The 20,889-nt window shown below is 46.3% G+C and overlaps 1 protein-coding gene across 1 annotated transcript in view; it reads left to right on the top strand.

The window, feature by feature from the left end:
• TLL2 (tolloid like 2) overlaps positions 1-20,889 on the top strand; it is a 150,118-nt gene that overhangs the window by 48,783 nt on the left and 80,446 nt on the right. The window contains exon 3 of the mRNA XM_003922346.3: positions 18,726-18,803. Coding sequence (XP_003922395.1) covers positions 18,726-18,803 — 78 coding nt within the window. The remainder of the gene's footprint in view (positions 1-18,725; positions 18,804-20,889) is intronic.

The following is a 20,889-nucleotide window of genomic DNA, read 5'->3' as shown; positions in this document are numbered from 1 at the left end:
CTCATACTGTATAACTTTATTTTGGGGTATATTTATTTGTGTTTCTATCTACAGTTAAGAATTTTTTATTTCTATTTGAAAACATGTATTATGAACATGTCTTTTGAAAGCGGGTGGTGTAGACACTATTGATACAGAAGCAGTACGATGTTAAGCATGGTGCAAGACCCTTGGTGGAATACACCATTTCTGCCTCCAGGGAGCTTACAGTTGTTGGATGAATTGCTATCTGGCTACTCTTCCCCCTGCTGCAGGCTGGTGTGTGCTAAGTGAGCAGTCCATCCCTGCCTGCACTGCTGCCTCTCATAAGGCCAACATTCTAGGTTGCAGAGGAGCTGAAGCTGTGACTGCTCACAGGTTGAATCTTCCCATGTTTTGGCAGCTTCTTCTCCCTCTTTTTTTTTTTTTTTTTTTTTTTTTTTTTTGAGATGGAATCTGGCTCTGTCATCCAGGCTGGAGTATAGTGGCACAGTCTGAGATCAGTGCATCCTCTGCTTCCCAGGTTCACTCAATTCTCCTGCCTCAGATTCCCAAGTAGCTGGGATTACAGGTGTGCACCACCACACCTGGCTAATTTTTGTACTTTTAGTAGAGATGGGGTTTTACCTTGTTGACCAGGCTGATCTCAAACTCCTGACTCAAGCAATCTTCCTGCCTCGGCCTCCCAAGGTGTTGGGATTATAGGCGTGAGCCACCACACCTGGCCTGTTCCAGCAGCTTCTACAGAGAAGGTCTCCATTCAGCAGGCTCAGGCTATGGCCTTGAAGCTCTGGGCTCCTCCAGTACCCTGAGAGAGAGCTTGGGTGTTCTGTTCCTCTCTCTGTTTCTTTCTTTGTTTCTGGCTGGCTCTGGGTCCTGATTTCCACTTTACTGCCCTGGTTCAACCCTGACAGGGCTCAGCTCTGCTGCCCTGGCTGGTTCGCTTATTAGTAGGTGACTGTTTTCTGTCCATTAGTTTTAACTCATTTGGTCAAATTGACAAACTAATAAGGCCAGGTGACAGGTTTGCTTCCCACACGGGGCCGTGAGCTGCACCTGCCCTGCCAGATGGCATTCTGTATGTGGACCGAGGTCCCGAGGGAACTGGGTGTGCGGGTGCCTCAGCATGCCCTTGTCACAGCCACTGAGGATCACCCAGTGTCCCACCCCAGGAGCCTGGCACAGGCATTTTACATTTGGGCGGTGCTTGAAGCCTCCTCACAACTCGAATTTGTGTGCGTTGCGGAACCAAATAGCATCCTTCTGCCCTTTCGCAGTAGAGGACACAGAGACCCAGAGGATCCCTGGCTTGCCTGAGGTCCATCTTGCTGGGGGAACACAGGTCACCAGCCCCCGCTTCGGGTTCTTCCTGATGTCTGACTACCTGCTGCTGATGGGCCAGGACCGGCCCCTTTCTCAAGGGCTCCCCTTTATTACTCTGAAACCAACATTGGGTCTTAAGAGCTGGCTTCATTTGCTGAGTTCATTTGCTTTCCTGCCCTGATGCAGTGGAAGCTGCAGGCTCAATGCCTCGGATGACATGACCATAACAAGCCCATGGGTGCCAGCTTCGGGACCTGTCAAATCAAACGCCCCTCCCTTCTGTCTTCCTTTTTTTGAGACAGAGTCTCTCTCTGTCACCCAGGCTGGAGTGCAGTGGTGCCATCTTGGCTCACTGCAATCTCTGCCTCCCAGGTTCAACCAATTCCCCTGCCTCAGCCTCTAGGGTAGCTGGAACTACAGGTACTGGCCACCATGCCCAGCTAAGTTTTTGTATTTTAGCAGAGACGAGGTTTTACCGTGTTGGCCAGGATGGTCTCCATCTCCTGACCTCGTGATGCGCCCACCGCAGCCTCCCAAAGTGTTGGAGTTACAGGCATGAGCCACCATGCCCAGCCCCTTCTCTCTTCTTTAGTGAGGTACAGTTGATCCTCACAGATTTCATATTTGTCAATTTGCCTCATGAACATTTATTTGTAACCCTAAAAATCAATAGTCATGGCACCTTTTCCGTTATTCACAGACACGTGCAAAGCAACGAAAAATTCGAGTCTCCCAATTTGCATGTTCCCAGCTGAAGCCAGATGATCTGCCTTCTTGTTTCAGCTGCATACTGTAAACAAGTGTCCTTCTTTTGCTATATTTAGTGCCATATTTTAAGCATTTTTGTGCTTTTGGTTGGTGATTTTGCTATTTAACATGGCCCCCAAGTATAGTGCTGAAGTGCTGACTAGCAGTGTTCCTAATTGCGAGAAGGCTGTGATATGCCTTCTGGAGAAAGTCCCTCTGTTAGATAAATTTCATTCAGACATGACTTATAAATATAGTGCTGTTGGGTGGGAATCCAATGTTCATGACCTAATGATAGATTTGAAAGTAGGTGTCTTTAAACAGAAACACACATAAAACAAGGTTATGTATCTATCAGTTGATGAAGATGTGCTGACCAGTATAGTGTACAGTCCTATAGCTGTGCTGTATACGGTAGACAGTACTCTCTTTTATACTAGATTGTATGTTGGTCTCCTAGGAGCAATGGTTAGGTGTTCACTAGCTCAGTATTTGTAGCAACTTTACAGACGTAACAATTGCAAGTAATGAGAATTGACAGTGTCTTATTTCTGTGGACAGAAGTACCTGACTGAATATTCTGCACTGTCTGGTGGTTGCCATCCTTCTTCTCTGCTTCTCTCACAAAACGAGGGGAGGGAGCAGTGACGCAAGGTCTGGGCAAGGAGGCAGACCCTCTCAGCTGTGCTAAACACCACAGTGACCACAGGCCAAGGTCTTCACCTCACTGAGCCACAGTCTCCTCATCTGTAAAATGGGGATAACAATAATAATAACTTGCAGATAATAATACCTCACAATAATAATGGCCCACACAGATGCAGCAAGAATTAACTGAGATAATATATGCAAGTACTGGTCAATCAAACTCAGTCCGCTTCACTTGGACATATTTTGTAAGCATCTGCTGCGAACCCCATGTGGGTTCCTTTCATCCTTACAGAGGATGTTGCTCCAGTTCTTAAGGAGTAGATCAACTTACGGGGTGATAGATGGGGCCACAGAGAATTATACTACAGGCCTCATGTGGTGAGCGTCAGGAGCTCCTTGGGGGCGATGACCGTATCTGATTCATTTTTGTCTCTCTGGCACCTGGGTTGGTGCCTGGCACAGAGAGGTGCCCTAGAGAAGCTTGTCGAATGAAGGAATGAATCCATGAGCCGAAGGCCATGGAAGAGGTGTAAAGGAAGCACAGAGGACAAAGACGGCTTCGTGGAAGAGGCTGAGGTGGCCCTTGAAGGATTTCCATCAGGGTTGCAGTGCGGGGGGTCATTGCAGGTGGGAGGCAGAGGCTGAACAAAGGCATAGAGGTGAGAACTTGGCAGTGAGAACTGAGCAGCACAGAAAGTGTAGAGTCCAGGGTGGTTGGCAGGTGGGTGGGAGTGAGATACGGGAGTTGGGGAGAGAAGCTGGGAAAGGCATGCTGGGATCAGACTCAGGCAGAGCTTGGGCTGAGGCCTGGTGCCTCCCCTCTGCAGGCTGCCCGCCTCTCCACCTCCATGTGTGGAAGGTCTTTGCCACTCCCCTCCTGCCTTTCCATCGAGCTCAGTCAGCCCTTCTCTGGGCAGCCTCCAGATGGCCGCATTGCTTCCTCTTTCTCCTACACTGGACCATGAGCTCTGCTGACGTATGTGAATTCTCAAGTATTAGTGCATTCCCAGTGCCTAGCCCTGTGATGGGCACATTTTAGATGCATAACAAACTTGCTGAATGAATGACTGCTCACACAATGAAAAGTCTACTTCCAACAAACTCTCCAGGATTGAGCAATAACATTAAACTTTTTATTTTGCTAATTTAATTGGAAAGTGGTACCTTGTTTTTGCTTTTATCTTCATTTCCCAAGGCTAAACATCTTCTATATGATTATCTACTGTCTTAGTTGGTTTGGGCTACTGTAACAGAATGTCATAGACTGGGTGGCTGATAAATGACAGAAATTGATTTCTCACAGTCCTGGAGGCTGGGAAGTGCAAGATCAAGATGCTGGCAGGTTCAGTGTCTGGGGAGCACCCGCTTCCTGGTTCATAGATGTACCTTCTTTTGGTGTTCTCACATGGTAAAAGGGATGAGAGAGTTCTCTGGGGTCTCTTTTATAAGGGCAGCATATTAGTCTGTTCTTACATTGCTATAAGGAACTATCTGGGACGAATTTATGAAGAAAAGAGGTTTAATTGACTCATAGTTCCTCAGCTTGTACAGGAAGCATGGCTGGGGAGTCGTCAGGAAACTTACAGTCATGGTGGAAGGCAAGGAAAAGCAGGGACATCTTCACATAGTGGCAGGAGAGAGAGAGAGAGCGAAGGGGGAAGTGCTACACACTTTTAAAAAACCAGAGCTTGTCAGAACTCACTCACTATCATGAGAACAGCAAGGGGGAAGTCTGTCTCCGTGATCCAATCACACTCCACCAGGCCCCTCCTCCAACATTGGAGATTACAATTTGGGATGACATTTGGGAAGGGACACAAATTCAAACCATATCAGTCATGAGGGCATTCATGAGGGCTGATCTCTCATGACCTCTCAAAGATTCCCACCTCCAGATACCATCACCTTGAGGGGTTAGGATTTCAACATATGAATTTTGAGGGGAACAAAAACATTCAGTCTATATATAGGATCTACCAAATTAGATTTTTCTTCTATGACGTGTTTGCCAATTTTCTCCTTCCATGTGTCTATTAGATACAAAGTTTTCTCATTCATTTGCATGGGCAAATCATATAATATGGATAGCATTTTATTATTTTCCCCCATATGAGTGGTTTGTTTTCATTTTGGGGAATTACTCAACACATACAAACATTTTGAAATTTTATAGAAACTTTTAAGGTTTTTTGAAGTTAAATATGTCAAACCAAATTTTCTTTTTCTTAAACTTCTAAACATAAAATATTATTCTTACTGTGGCTGGGCACGGTGGCTCATGCCTATAATCCCAGCACTTGGAAGGCTGAGGTGGGTGGATCACAAGGTGAGGAGATCGAGACCATCCTGGCCAACATGGTGAAACCCCATCTCTAAAACAAACAAACAAACAAACAAAATATTTTACTGTAGCTTTGGGAACTAACTTATTTTTTGGTAGGGTTTTTCCATATGGTTTGTACTTAAAATTTCTTTCTTATGTTTTCTTTCAATCCATTTGGGTTTTATTTTGGTGTAGGGTTGATATCCCCCAGTTTCTGAATAATAATCTCAGTACCATATAGTTCATATTTTCCCTGTGTCTGTGATGTCTCCTTTATCACAGAGTGTGTTTTTATATGTAGGGTTAGCACTGATATCCAGTTATCCATGTATCTTTCAATTTTAGTGAGATATATATATGTGTGTGTGTGTATATATGTAGGTATGTATATTTGAGACAGGATCTTGCTCTGTCACTCAGGTTGGAGTGCAGAGGGACAATTTTGGCTCACTGCAACCTCTGCCTCATAGATTCAAGCAATTTTCCTTTGCCTCAGCCTCCCGAGTAGCTCAGATTACAGGAGTGTGTCACCACGCCCAGCTAATTTTTGTATTTTCAGTGAGGTGGGGTTTCACCATGTTGGCCAGGCTGGTCTCAAACTTCTGACCTCAAATGATCTGCCCACCTCAGCCTCCCAAAGTGTTGGGATTACAGGCATGAGCCACTGTGCCCGGCCTTAAATGTTTTAATATTTGGTGGGTACATCCTTCTCCATTGCCCTTGCTCTTGACTTTTTGAAATTTCTTGAAGAGTCTCACTCATTTATTCTTCTTCACGAATTTGAGGATGACTTTCTACAAAAATATGGATTCCAGCAAAATCTTCTTAGAATTTGGGTCATGATTGCATTAAACCCATAACTTCATTTGGGGAAAATGGCACATTCATAGCATTTGCCCCTTCTATTGAGGAACATGGAGTAGTTCTCTGTTACTTATTATCATTTTCATAAATTGCAATAAACATACATAATTCTCCTCTTGCAGTTATACACATTTCCTATTAAAGTTACTCCAAGATTTTTATGTTGATTACTCTGATTAGGCTCTCTTTTTTCCTTGCTTTTTCTTTGTTTTTAAAATTTTTTTGTAAAGACAAGGGTCTTGCAATGTTGCACAGGCTGGTGTTGAACTCTTGGCCTCAAGTAATCCTCTCACCTTGACCTCCCAAAGTGCTGGAATTATGTGTGCGGGCCACCGCTCCTGGCCACAGTTTTCTTTCTGTTGACAGATTTCCTTCCTTCCTTCCTCTCTTTCTTTCTTTCTTTGTTTCTTTTTCTTTCTTTCAAGACAGTCTTGCTCTGTTGCCCAGGCTGGAGTGCAGTAGCACAATCTCAGCTCACTGCAACCTCTGCCTCCTGCGTTCAAGAAATTCTCCTGCCTCAGCCTCCCAAGTAGCTGGGGCTACAGTTGTGTGCCACTGTAGAGACATGTATTTTTAGTAGAGATGGGGTTTCACTATGTCGGCGACGCTGGTCTCAAACTCCTGACCTCCGGTGATCTGCCCGCCTCAACCTCCCAAAGTGCTAGATTAACCACACCTGGCGGAAAAATTTTAGTGTGGAGAATGGGCAAGTGGGTGCCTTTATCAGCTCTCATCTCCTCCCATCCTCGGGGTAGTGCTCGTCCTGTCACCTAAGCAGCTCTCCTAAGTACCCCTCCCCACAGCGCTGCCACACGTCCCAACATCATGGTTTCCTGCCTGGAGGCCTGGAGAGCAGCCACGTCCCTCATATCCTGCAGCCTCCTTCCTCCCCATTCCCCCACTCCCCAATCCCTCACCCCAACCCTGGCAGCCACTGCCTCCTATAGGCCTCCTATAGGCCGGGCACTGTCCCTGGGCTGGGGAGACATCAGCGAAGGAGATGGAGCTTGCATTTTAGAAGCAGTGGGGGAGGCAGGCAATAAAAACATAAGCAAATAAATGAGATCATTGCTGATGATGCTTAGTGGGCATGAAGGAAACAAATGGAGGCTGAGAAGATTCTTCTAGAATCTTCCTCTTAGGCTTTTAGCCTCCAGTCCAAGTTCTGGCCTTCAGCATCTCTGGGAAGAATTTAACTGCTGTCCCACTGTGCTCCCAGATCCCCACTGTCCCTTCCTGCTCACCCTCAGCCCTGAAGAATGGAGTCTGATCTCCCTACCCTACCCCCACGCATTTCTACGGCCTCACAGCCACCGCACCCGACCCCTTCCTACTTCAGAAAGCACCCCCTGTTGGAAACTTCTGGAAGTCTGCATGAACAAGAGGCCCCTTAAGAATCCCCTGAGAGCCCTTGAAGAAAAGATGTTTCCCTCTACAGTTTCACGGAACCAAAAAGAGCCAGGTCCCAGGGGCTGCTCCGCTGACAGTCGATTCTGTGAGGGAAGGAGCAGCTACGTCTTTCTTGCCTGCCTCCCTTCCCTCTCTCCCTTTCCTTCATCTAAATGAAACCAGAGTGCACTCTGAACGCCCTGCAAAAGTCTGGGCCATGGGATAGGACAGAGACAAGCTGTCACTTAGCCAGGTGACTTCCAGGCAGTCCTGCACAGAGGGAAGCTGGGGTGCAGCAGGCCAGGGCCTGGAATAGCTTTCCCTGAGGAGGCAGGGAGGCTGGTTCCCATGGTCCTGGCCACAGCCTAGGCTGCAGTGTGGTCACCAAGATACAGGAGGCTGAGGCCTTTCAAGGGGACCTGAAGAATACTCATCAGTAGGGCTGTGTCTGGGTCCCTACGGTGTGCCAGACATAGCATTAGGTGCTGCTCACAACCTAAAAAGTTAGAAACTACTATACCCATTTGTATGGATGAGAAGACTGAGGCTCAGAGAAATTAGGTATCTTGCCAAAACCACAGGGGTCAGAAAGGCTGTGCTACCAAATTGGACGCGTTGTTTCCCTTCTATGCTCTATCCTAACTGACTCCCTCCCATCTCTGTTTGTTGAAAATCCTCTTGTCCTTGAATGCCATCTCCAGCAAGCTCCCTTGGGGACCAGGTTGGGAGTTCCTTCACCGGGCTGCTTGCACTGTTCTTTGTGCCTTGTGGTTCCCGCAGGGGGGCAGTGCCTGGGTCACAGCAGTGTCTCCCACATAGCCTGGCACATTGTGGATCTGACTTGATTTGAGGCAGGTGGTGAGCCCTGGCCAGAGGTCAGCACCTTGGATGGCTCCCAGGGTGTCCACTGGTTCCCAGCACAACTGGTCCTCCTTTATGTCTGGAGGGGACACCTTTCTATTCCTGAGGAAGGACCTGCTCAGTCTTCAGAAACGTCTGGTCTGATTCCTGGTTTGCGGGCTGAGAGGTCTCACTGTCAGTGCCCTTAGGGCAGCCCGTGGTGGAATGGGGTTACCGTGGGGAAGCAGAGAGCCGGTTACCAGGGACGGCTTCCCTGGGGACTCAGGCCTCATTTGTCATCTGCCTTCTTCTCCTTGCCAGCTCCTCTCTTCTCCTCCTTTTCAGAGGCCCTGCCCCTGTCTCCTGGGAACTTCACCCCTCAGAATACACACATGGCTCTGCAAGCCTTCAGAATCGTCCCTGAGATACGCACTCTGGAAGAGCTCCTTGCGAAGCTGACTTTTGGTCTTGCCCAGGGAGCAAGGAGCTAGGAACTGACCTTTCCTATTGAGATATTTGCTATCAACAATTGAAGCTGGAATCCATGGCCATGTACTATAAAGGCTATTAGAGTCAGATGGGCCTGGGATTGAATATGGGTTTTGCCTCTTACTAGCGGTGTGCCTTTTGGTCAGTTATTTAAAGTTTTCTAATCCTTACTTCTCTCATTTGTAGCTAAAGCTAGTGATAGACTACCTCATAGGACTGTGCTAAGAACTAAATGAGAAAATACAAGGTAACAAGCACAGTCCTTGGCACATACAAAATAACAAATAAACACTGTCAGTTTCCTTAGTGAAGCTCAAGCCACTATGTTACTGGAAAGGGGTCCTGATCCAAGAGGGTTCTTGATCTTGCACAAGAAGAAATTCAGGGTGAATCCATAGTGTAAAGTGAAAGCAAGTTTATTAGGAGAGTAAAGGAAGAAAAGAATGGCTACTCCGTAGGCAGAGCGGCCCAAAGGGCTGCTGGTTGCCCATTCTTACGGTTATTTCTTGATGATATACCAGACAAGGGGTGGATTATTCATGCCTCCCCCGTTTTAGACCATGTAGGGTAACTTACTGACGTTGCCTTAGCATCTGTAAACTGTCATAGCGCTGGTGGGAGTGTAGCAGTGAGGATGACCAGAGGTCACTCTCATTGCCATCGGTTTTGGTGGGTTTGGGCTGGCTTCTTTACCACAGCCTGTTTTATCAGCAAGGTCTTCATGGCCTGTGTCTTGTGCTGAACTCCTAGCTCATCCTACGAGTAAGAATTGCCTCAGCCTCCTGGGAATGCAATGCAATAGGTCTCAGCCTTATTTTTCTCAACCCCTATTTGAGCTGGAGTTGCTCTGGTTCAAATGCCTCTGACAATTACCCAGTGTATCTTGTCCAATCAGCTCCACTGTCTCAGGGATAACAGGATGACTCCATATAACCTAGTCACTTGAGTCCTTTCTTAGAGTTTATCTTTAGTTAATTTTTTTACTGCTATCTGATATCTCACATTGTTATGGGCAAGCACCATATGGAGAAAGGTTTAAAGAAATACCATGCCTGAGGAACAGTGGGATACCTCCCTTTCACTGTCAGTGACTGTCAATGGCTTCTCAGCCTAAACCTGGTTTTGTTAAATCTGCTTTAAAGAGAACTTGAACTTCTTCCTCAGCTTGTGGTGCTTCAGGTATAAAATGTGGATTATTGTTTTAATCTTTTCTGCTCCTTCAGGCTTCAGAACAGTTAGAGTCAGTGAGGATAATAGTAATAGTTACGATCACTAACTCAGTGAGTGCTGATTACAGGCCAGGCATGGTTTCTGCCTTGCATATATTCTCTCTCTCAATCTTCATAACAACCCTATCCTCATAGGGATCGTTTGATGTACAGCAATAAATAATGGGCACAGCCAAGAAGCCAAGGGCATACAAGATAAAAAAAGATGTGGACCAGGGAGACAAGGATACCTGGAGTCCAGGGGTCAGGGGAGAACTGGAGGTTTGATGCCAGGTGAGCGACAGAGATACTCCAAGAGCATGCCTAAGGGGAAGGTCTGGCAGTCACTCATCCAACAATCAGAGAATGCAGATGCAGGGAGAATGCAGATGCAGGTATGCAGGAGGAGTGGAGGGTGGGACACTAAGCGTAATGGACTTCTGGCTGAAGGCACTGGAAAATAACTGGAATTTGCATGAGGGCCTCTGCCTGGGGGCAGGAGCAAATTTCAAGACCTCATCAGCCAGTGATAGGACCCAGGCAGGAGCCAGTGATCTTGACTAGAGAATGGGAGGTGGGATCTCAGAAGAACCCACTCAACACTGTCAGAGATAAGGCTCTGGCAGGTTCCCTCTCATTCCCGCTCAGGAGCTTTTCTTTCCTCCATCTTGTCAAGGTGTGGATTTGGTAATTATTCTTTCTGTGATCAGAGCAGAAAAGCAGAAAAAAAAGATTGGACTACAACTGTTCCATCTGCATAAACACAACTGTGTCTTTCCCAGCAGAAAAAGATTTCCCTGACAACTCTCTCTCTCACTGTGTGTGTGTGTGTGTGTGTGTGTGTGTGTGTGTGCATGTGTGCAGGCATATGATGTAATCTAGTTCTTTTAAAAAATAATCCTCTAATTCCTGATTATAAAAGTAATATGTTGAACAGAATTTGGAAATTACCAACGTATGTAAGAAAGCAAGATTCACCCCAGAGTCACCAATCAGAGGTGATTACAATGGGCAGTATGGTTATTTCCATCCAGCATTTTCCCCCATGTGTTTTGCATATTTTTTTAAGAAAAGATGGAATTGTACTGGATTCTATTGAATTTATACTAAATTTATATCGAATTGTATTTCTTAACCTGCTTTTTTGACTTATAATCTGAGCACTTGCCCAGCTAGTAAACTTTCTTCTAAAACAGTTTAAAAGGTTACATAATGTTCTATTATATCATAATTTATTTTACCATCCCCGTTGTGGATGTGGCTGGTGTAGCCTTTTTTATTATACAAAATGTTGAGATGAATATCCTTTGACTTCATTGCCAATTAATTCCTTAATACAGATATCTAGAAGTCACGTTATTGCCTGTTTTATTTATTTTTATTTATTTTTTATTTTTTTGAGACAGAGTCTCACTTCATCATCCAGGCTGGAGTGAAGTGGTATGATATCAGCTCACTGCCACCTCCACCTCCTGGGTTCAAGTGATTCTCATGCCTCAGCCTCCTGAGTAGCTGTAATTTCAGGCGTGTGCCAGCATGCCTTCTAATTTTTGTATTAGTAGAGACGGGGTTCACCGCGTTGGTCAGGTTGGTCTCGAACTCCTGACCTCAAGTTATCCACCCGCCTCGGCCTCTCAAAGTGCTGGGATAATAGGCGTGAGCCACTGCACCCAGCCTTATTGCCTGTTTTAAAAGATTTTGATTAATCCTGTGAAATTACCTCATGAAGTGTTACCAATTTATAGTCCTCCTTCACCAGAAGTGTATAAGAATTCCCATTTTATTATATACTTGCCAATATTAAATCATTTCATAAACAAAATCTGGCAATGATCTTTTAACTCATTTTCCCTTTCCCTTCTGTAGCATTTAAAATTTGGCATGGATATAAAAGTTACTTGGCATTGAATTGCTTAAGATTACATGTTGATTGCTTTAGTGCTGTAGTGATTGCCTTGTTCATTCCTGAATCAACCTTTTAAAACGGCTTTGCCTTTTTATTTATTTTTTTCTAATGAATAATGAAAGCTTCAGCTGATTGATGTGTCTTGCAGGTAATTTTCCAACAAAGTTGTGCAGATGTTTCATTCATTCATTCCTTGGCCTTCCCTGGGATGCTTGCTCAGGCCACACCTGTACCCGTCTAGGGGCGAGGGCAGGCATTGCCAGCACGGATTCTGGAGTCAGACGGGCCCGCCTTGAAATGCACATTCAATCATTGACTAGCTGGGTGACCTTGAACAACTTATTCATGAGCCTCAGCTTTCTCCTCTTTAAAAGAGGAATAACAGTACTTACTCACAGGACTGCTGTGCAGATTACATGGGACCTAAGGGCCCAGCAAATTTAAGAAGGCTTAAGACATGGTCAGAAAGGTAAGACTCAAGGGCCTTGCTCGAGCTGGCCCTGAGCTGGTCCTGCGTCCGTCGCAGGTGACAGTTCCTACCTTGCTTGCCAGCCCCAGTTCCAGCCACACTGGACTCTACTTTCCCTCCTCACAACTTTTTTCCTTGCAGTTTTCATTAGCTAGGTTTTTGCTAGAATACTATCCCAGATGGATATCCACCTTTCATCACCTAGCTCAAATGTCACTGACTCTGAGACACCCTCCCAGGACTCCCATCCCCCCCCTGCTCTGACATTACAGTTCTGTTATAATTTCATCAAAGTGCTTAATCCCACGAACTGATGTCATTATTTCTCATTAATTTCCATCCCCTCCATCAGAGGGCAGGCACAGAGGAACCCAGCACAGTGCTGCCCAAAGCAGGTGCTCCACCAAGGTGCACTGAATGAATGGAGTAGGAATAAAGTGATTTTTAGAATCTTTGCGGGATATTTTTTTCTTTTTCTTAGAGTAAAGCACTGCAGTTTTATGCTAGATTTAGCTCTCATGGGTCAAAGCTGTAAATACAGCGTTAAAAAGTGAGTAAACATGAGAGCTAAGGCTGCCGTCTTGCAAGGTTTCTTTAGTATGTGATGTCTGTGAAGGGCTTTGATATCAGACCAGTATGGAGAGAATCTCAACTTCTCCCCCAAGTGGCCGTGTGTCCCTAGTGATGTCTTAACTGCTCTAAGCCTCAGTTACCCTGCATATAAAATGGGAATAATACCCACCTCAGAGGGTAGGTTTGAGGATTAAATAGAGAACATATGTGAAGTACCTGCAAAGAAACGCAATTTAAATGCTGGCAGTTAAAAAATGGTAGGGTATTCTTGTGTTCAAGAGAACCAAGAACCAAGTAACATTAGTCTTTAAGAGATGAAAGGAATAATTAATAGAGTTTTGTTTATGAATTTTCATATTAATGAATATGAATGCATAGTCACTGTTGTTCAGATGGGCAATATTGATCTGTGGCACAAGGCTCTGCCCTCTCAGGCTTTGGAAAAGTCCATCTCTTTCTGCCTAGATGTTTTTGGATGTATACAGTTAATATTTCATTAATTATGGTGGAGGGGCGTTGTGTGTACATCAGTGTCTCATATGATGCATCTAATTAAGGCACTTTTTGTTGAGAGCGGAAGAAAATTGGGCTTTCCCAAAGAAAAGCAGCTTGCTCCCAAAGTTGCTAACAGATTGCTTCTTAATTGAACTTGGGAGGTGAATTATATGGTGAATTAGAAAAAAGAACAACTCTGAATTTAGTGAATTGTTCCATAAAGGAAACTGTGGGATTGAATTGCAAATGCTGGACAGAAACATTTCAGCCGGGCCCATGCATCACGGGCCACTGACCTCTGCTGTGTTTCAGTGAGAGCTTGAACAGGCCCCGAGCTCTCTTTTCAAGGCCTGGAGGGCATTCTTTCCCAGAGACCAGCTGTAAGCCTGGGTTTCTTATGCAAAGGAGGCGTTTGAATAAACCTCTGTGACTAATGAAATCTACAAGGTCTTTGCATATCCTCTCACTGAAGAGGTAATTAAGCAAAGATCAAATATGGGGAGATATATATATATATATATATGTATTTTTTTTTCAAGCACTATTTGTCTTGCAGTCACACCGAAGGAAAAATACATCCCCATATCCTTAAAGCTCTCCCCTCCCTGCTCCCAGCCTTCGTCTGCATCAGGCTGTTTCTCTCTTCCTTGCTCTACGGTGCCTGCAGCTGCAGTTACAGCCAGAGCCACACCTGTCTCATTTGCTAGTTTTTGTTGAAACAGAGAAACACTTTCCATCGATTTAGATGTGAGACACAGCTTTTCCTAGTGTACAAAGTGTCTGTCTCCAGGTCCATGTCTTCCATTCCTCACGAGCTCAGGAGGAGAGAGGTTGGAAGTAAGAAAATAGCACAAAATAAGTCTTCCTTTTACAGGGTTCTCTGAGTAACAAATCTCAACCTTGGCTGCACCTTAGAATCGCTCGGGGAGCTCTTAAAACTCCCCATTCCCAGGCCGTGCCCCAGACCAATTAAATAAGAACCTCCAGGGGTGGGACCCAGACGTCAGCATGTTTTAAAGGCTTCCCAGGTGATGCAAATTGCAGCCAAGGTTAAGAGCCATTGTTCCAAGAATAGCTGCCTCCTTCTCTCCATATAATCTGATAAAGGCAATTTTTTCCAACAATTAAGCTAAGTTAGAAATGATTGAGTTCTCTTTTTAAATATCGCCTACATGACTCGTATGTCCATCCATCTATCCGTGGATTCATTCACCCACCGACCCACCCACCCACCCACCCATCCATCCATCCATCCATCCCTTCATCCATTCATCCCATATTTTACTTGGTACCTGCTATGTGCCAGGACTAGTGCTGGGTATGCATTGCTAGACAAAACAAAATCCCTTCCTTCAAGATACTAAAAGCTAAACCATGGGGGATTCGGCTGAGTAAATGGATCCCAGTACCTTGTGGAGAGATGGGGAATAAGGCCAGGGAGCTGTGGGGAACAGAGAGAAAGGCTTTTACCCCAAGAGGAGCAGAGGGGCAGATGCTCAGAGGAAGTGGAGACTTGAAGGACCAGTAGGGTTTGGCCAGATGAAAAGGTGAGTGTGGTTGAGGAAGGTGTGCAATAAGAGGAAAATAGAAAGCCAAGGTACTCTTAATGCAGCTGAGCACAGAGTGGCAGTGGAGGAAGTAGGAGAGGAGGCTTGAGGCACCAGGTGGAGGAGGCTGGCAGGGCCATATCACTAAAGACCTCATCAGTGGTGTTAGCAGGTGGAATCCATCCCAAGGGCAGTGGGGAGCCATGGAAGTGTTTTCATCAGGAGAGTGGCCAAACCACATTAACTCCAGGTAGGTCCCTGGTAGACGGTGCTGGAAGCATGAGATTTGCTGCCTTTCTGAGATAAAAGACAAACTCTTCCATCTCTTGTTGATAAGGACAGAGAAGGGCTGTATATTCTTTTTTTTTGAAGTAGTCTCACTCTGTTATCCAGGCCGATCTTGCAATCTCCGCCTCTCTGGTTCAAGCCATTCTCCTAGCTCAGCCTCCTGAGCAGCTGGGATTATAGGCAGGCTACCACGCTCAGCTACTTTTTGCATTTTTAGTAGACACGTGTTTTCACCATGTTGGCCAGGCTGGTGTCCAACTCTTGACCTCAAATGATCCACCTGCCTTGGCCTCCCAAAGTGCTGGGATTACAGGCATGAGCCACAACGCCGGGCTGAAGGGCTGTATATTCTTAACTGCCACGGCTCCAACCTTATCTCAAGCTGAGCTAGGCCCGTGACTTCACGGGTCCTCTTACAGACCTCCCGGATGGACAATGCCCTGTATCCCCTGGGAATCAGCCGCCTCTACCAGGCACTGCTCTTGTTCTTTCTGTGACTGAAGCTGAGGAAAAGGAGCACAGGCTTGGGGGGGTCAGACGGGATCCACCTCAGGTCATCACCTTTACTATCCCTGCGTCCTAAAGACAAGCAAGCCATTTCACCTCTTAGAGCCTTCTTTCCTCATCTGTTCATGGTCCTTTTGTTACTGGTCTTCGTGAGACTGCAAATCTAAAACTGAAGGGGAGGAAAAGCACTCAGCACTGTTTTTAGCATGTGGTTTGCTCCATAATTGGGACCTAGTAAACACTAATTCTTTCCCTGCTCCATCACTGGGAGCACCTGGTCTCCCCACTCCTGTTCACTACGTATAATCCCTGTCATGTACCAACCCAGTGCAGTTGCAAAGCCCTTTCATGTCCTCTAGTTCCCGTCTAGTTCACTCAGAATAAAAGCCAAAATCCTGAATGGCCTGCAAGGTCCCACCTGAGCAGATCCTCCAGCCTCTCCACTGCCTGCTCACCTCTTCATCTTCTCTCCTCCTCACTCATTCATTCCAGCTGTACCCACCTCCCCACTCCAAGCACACTCCCACCCCAGGGCCTTTGCACTTGCTGTTCCCATAGTTCGAAATGCTTCTCTCCAGATAGCCGTCTATACCCTCCAGACCTAAATGTCTGGTTCTCTATTTGTCATTTTTTCCTCTATCCTTCATCTGAATATAATTTCCATGAGGTCAGGGTACAGTTTCTTCTGCATTGTATCCCAAGCAGCAGAAACAGCGTCTGGCCTGTAGCAGGTGTTGGATAAATATTTGTTAAATGAACAAATGCCTAAGCAAACCCATTACCTCATTTGGTCCTCACAATAGCCCATTTGACAGATGAAAAATACTAACACCCGCGTTCCTCGCAGCAGTTGCACAGCTGAGTGAGGCTGAGCTAGACTCAGAGCCTTGGCCTCAGCTCGCCTCCACACCACAGGTGGTACATTCCTCTGCTGCTGAGCGATTTCATACCATCAGGATTTCCCCTGACCTTTAGCCCGAGAGGAAATGATATCGCCGCAACTGGACGAATACCCAGAGGGCTGGGAGCTGGCAGCAAACACCCGGCAGCTGCAGGGAGTGTGTGAGTGGATTCCGGGTTGGCCAGGAGGCAACGGAACGAACAGGATGCAGGCACGGAGCCTCCCATCTTCGCCTGGCTGTAGCAAGACCCTTTCTACAGGAGACCCAGCAGCTGCAGCCACTGCCCATGTCACGGTCACAGAGAGGGAAAGAGGTGGTCTGCGTGTGGGGAGTTGGGAGCAGGACCACGTGGCTGTCTCCAGGGTCATCCAGGCCCAGGGATTGGGGCCATGGTGCCTTGTGAGCCTTGGTTGAGCAGTGCCGGAAGCCTTTATCTGTGGGGACAGGGAAGACCTCCGGGTGTCTCACCAGGAGACTGCGTCCTGAGCCCTCAGCTTCCCTGATGGCCTGGCCAACCTGGAACTAACCATTTTGTGCCTCAGTTCTCTCCTCTGGAAAATGGGGTTACACGTAAAGTGTTCTAATCAGGGTTAAAGGGGAGACTGGGAAATTGACTTGTAAGCTGCAAGTTTCTTAATAGATGCAAGGAATATTTTTGTTTGTTTAAAAATAGATTGTCCTTCGGCTGCTTTGATGTGGTTTGTGTGTGTAATAGTCTCTCCTGGACATAGTCTTTGTCCTCAAATCTGCTCCCTGGTGTCACTACCCACCTAGTTACTCAAATCCCAAGGGCAGGCGGCATTGGTGGTCTCTCTCCTTCCTCAGATCGAATCCACCAGCCCTACCTGGGAGCTCTGCCTCTGACTGTTCCCTAACATGACAGGTCCCAGCACCTCCACTGCAGTGTCGGATCCACACCACCACCCTGCCTCACCGGGACCCTTGCAAGGCTCCTAACTGTTCATCCGGCTTCTGCTTTTGTCTGCCTGTGCCCCAGGGCGATCTTGGCAAAACACAAATAAAACACACATTCCTCTCTTGCTTTAAACCCTCTGCAGGGTTCCCGTGACAGAGAGAATAAAGTCACAAGACACAGCACAGTCTGGCTGGCAAGGCCCTGTGGGCCTGCCTCCCTCTCTGGCCCTGTTCCCACTTGCGCACCGTGGCTGTCCCTCTTGTGACAAGCTCAGTCCCCATCCAAGCTCCTTCTGGATCCTTCCCCTGCAGAGGATGCTCTAGCCAGGATCTCCACATGGCCAGATCCTTCCTGCCTTTCAGATCTCACGGTCATCCCATCTCCTAAATGACCCTCTCCAACCACCAGATAAGCAGCTCTTCCCATCGTGTTCTATCACACACTGGATTTGATCTTCTTCAGAGCATTTTCTAAACCTGCAATGATCTTATTCATTAATTTACTTACCTGCGGTTTATGGTCCAGCTTTCCATTTAGAATGATCTCTTGAGAGCAGGAACTCACCTGCCTGGTTCACTGCTGGATCCACAGTGCCTGAAACTGCACTGGGCACATAGTAGGTCAAACAAATATTTGGCGATTGGCCACATTCCTGGCAGAGACAACTGTTAACACAGTTTATAAATGATGGCTACTAACAAACACATACAAGCATCACTGTCCTTGGTGGACACAGTGTCTATGGAGTCTAATTTATAAGATCAACACAGTAGTTCCTGCAGGGAGACTCAAACCACAGAGGAAATCCGAACGCCAAGAGAGTGCACAGGGTAAGAAAGGCAGCTGTCGCCAGACACATCGAGTATTGAGCAGCGCTGGGCACATCTCCCTGCATTCTGCACCAGGCAGACTCCAGGCCCAGAGAGGATCCTGTTTGCATTTGGCCTTTCTTATGGATGTGGGGGGTGAGGAAGCTGATTTGGGGTTGCCTGGTAACTGTAAATTTGATTCTGGGTGCCCTTGAGCTGATCCAGGAGAGTCATCCTTTTATCAATCTGTGAATTATGTGTGGTTATATATATATATATATATATATATATATATATATATATATACATATAAAGCAGGTTTGTTTTCGCCCTCACATCTAGAACAGTGTGGGGCATGTGGTGGGAGCTCAGTTGATTTGTGGAACGAGTCTTGCGGATCCTGATCATCCCCAGGTGACCAGGTTTGCTCCCTCATCCCTTGGTGCTGATGCAGAGAAGGCTGATGTATCCTCATGGCCCTTTCTTCTCCATTCTTCTAGGCGGGCTTGAAGAGGAGGCATCTGCGAGCAGCCCAAACGCCACAGCCACGGACACTGGCACCAAGGCAGCTGGAAAGGGTAATGTGAGCCCTCACCAGGTCTTTGGGAACCTTGATTTCTTTCAGTTGTGGGAAAATCTATGTAACATAGGACTTACCATTTTAAAGCTTCCCCTTTAGTGGCATTAAGTACATTCACAATGCTGTATAACCACCAGCCTTATTGAGTTCCAGAACTTTTTCACCCCCAAAGCAGGCTCTGTACTCATTCAGCAGTCACTCCCTCTCCCTTCCCCAGTACCTGGACTTCGATAGCTCTTACGGAATCTTTTTGTATCTCTGTGCCTGAAAGGGACTAGAAGCACTAAAGTCTGTGGACGTGAGCCGGGCTGGCTTGCTGCCGGCAAAAGGGACGGAAGGGCAGCATTTGGTGGTCAGGAACAGTATGGCTCTCAGATAAACTCTGATCTCTTGGCTGGACTTTTCTCCCTTGCGCATGGCTCATAAGCAGAAGCCCCTGAAGACCTTGGAGGGGCAGACAATGTGGCTTTGGGAACTAAGTGTGAGAGAATGAATGGGTGAGGGAAGTGAAGAAGAAAAATAAAACTGGAGTGGAGATTGTGGGGCTGGTGTAGACTAGAGACCCCATGGGCTACTAAGTGGGAAGCAGGTGAGATGCTGGTTGGCTGTGAGCAGGGGGCCCAGAGCCTGCCCGGAAGCACCACCACTGCCTGTCTACACACAGATGGTCAGACCCGAGTGTAGTCTGCTGGTTGTTGAAGAGTTTCTAGGTCGGTGACTACTGGACACATCTCCTATTTTGGAGAAGCTTTTCCTGTTCAGAAGTGGTGCTGGAGGAAAGGGGCTGCTGGACTTCTGTCTGGCCTGCATCTTGCAGGAATCATGATTCACAGTCAGCAGTGGTATTTCTTTTACACAAACGTAACAGCAAAGCAAAAGGAATAATTTTTAAATGCCAGAATCTTATGTCTCAGGGATGACTATGTAGCAATGAAATAGAAATCATTATTTATTTTGTGTTTCAGCTTTCATGCTATTTTATATATTTTTTACATATATACCTACATATATGTAATTTTACACAAATGTATAAATGTGACATCATCATACATTTAAAAGTACTATATACTTTTTTTTTTTTTTTGAGACAGAGTCTTGCTCTGTTGCCAGGCTGGAGTGCAGTGGCGCAATCTGAGCTCACTGCAACCTCCACCCTCTGGGTTCAAGAGATTTTCCTGCCTCAGCCTCCCGAGTAGCTAGGATTACAGGCATGCACCACCATGCCCAGCTAATATTTTGTATTTTTAGTAGAGACGGGGTTTCACCATGTTGGCCAGGATGGTCTTGATCTCTTAACCTCGTGATCCACCTGCCTCAGCCTACCAAAGCGCTGGGATTACAGGTGTGAGCCACCTCGACTGGCCAAAAGTGCCATATATATATATATATATATATATATATATATATATATTTTTTTTTTTTTTTTTTTTTTTTTTTTTACAGAGTTTCACTGTGTTGCCTAGGCCGGAGTGCAGTGGCATGATCTCAGACTCACTGCAACCTCCACTTCTGGGATTCAAGCAGTTTTCCTATCTCAGCCTCCGGAGTAGCTGGGATTACAGGTGCGCGCCACCATGCCTGGCTAATTTTTTGTATTTTTTCTAGTAGAGATGGGGTTTCACTGTGCTGGCCAGGCTAATCTCGAACTCCTGACCTGTGATCCGCCCACATCAGCCTCCCAAAGTGCTGGGATTATAGGTGTGAGCCACTGTGCCTGACCTCTAAAAGTGTTATATTCTTCTTCTTTTCCCTTTAGTGTGGCTGCCTCCTTTAGGGTTCTTTTTTCCAGATGTCACCCCTCTACACTTTCCCAGGTAATAATGCATGCTAGTGACTTCATATACAGTCTTCATATTTTTCTGCCTGCACATACATTGATATATATACAGAGATATACATATATAAGTACACATCTAAAATAAATACAGATACAGGCTTTGTCCCTGATTCAAAAAATAGGATCATATTTGAGACACATTTTTTCTGCGTCATGCTTTTGTCATCAATACCTCATGGGCAAAACCCCTCCAAGGCACTTGTTATAACTTAAATGAAGCTAGTCCTGGTCTGGATGGATCATAATT

This window comes from Saimiri boliviensis, chromosome 12, assembly GCF_048565385.1.
Source record: "Saimiri boliviensis isolate mSaiBol1 chromosome 12, mSaiBol1.pri, whole genome shotgun sequence".
In the NCBI taxonomy this organism is placed as follows: Eukaryota; Metazoa; Chordata; class Mammalia; order Primates; family Cebidae; genus Saimiri; species Saimiri boliviensis.
The sequence above is the reverse complement of the archived record's forward strand: the minus strand, read 5'-3'. Positions and strand labels throughout refer to the sequence as shown.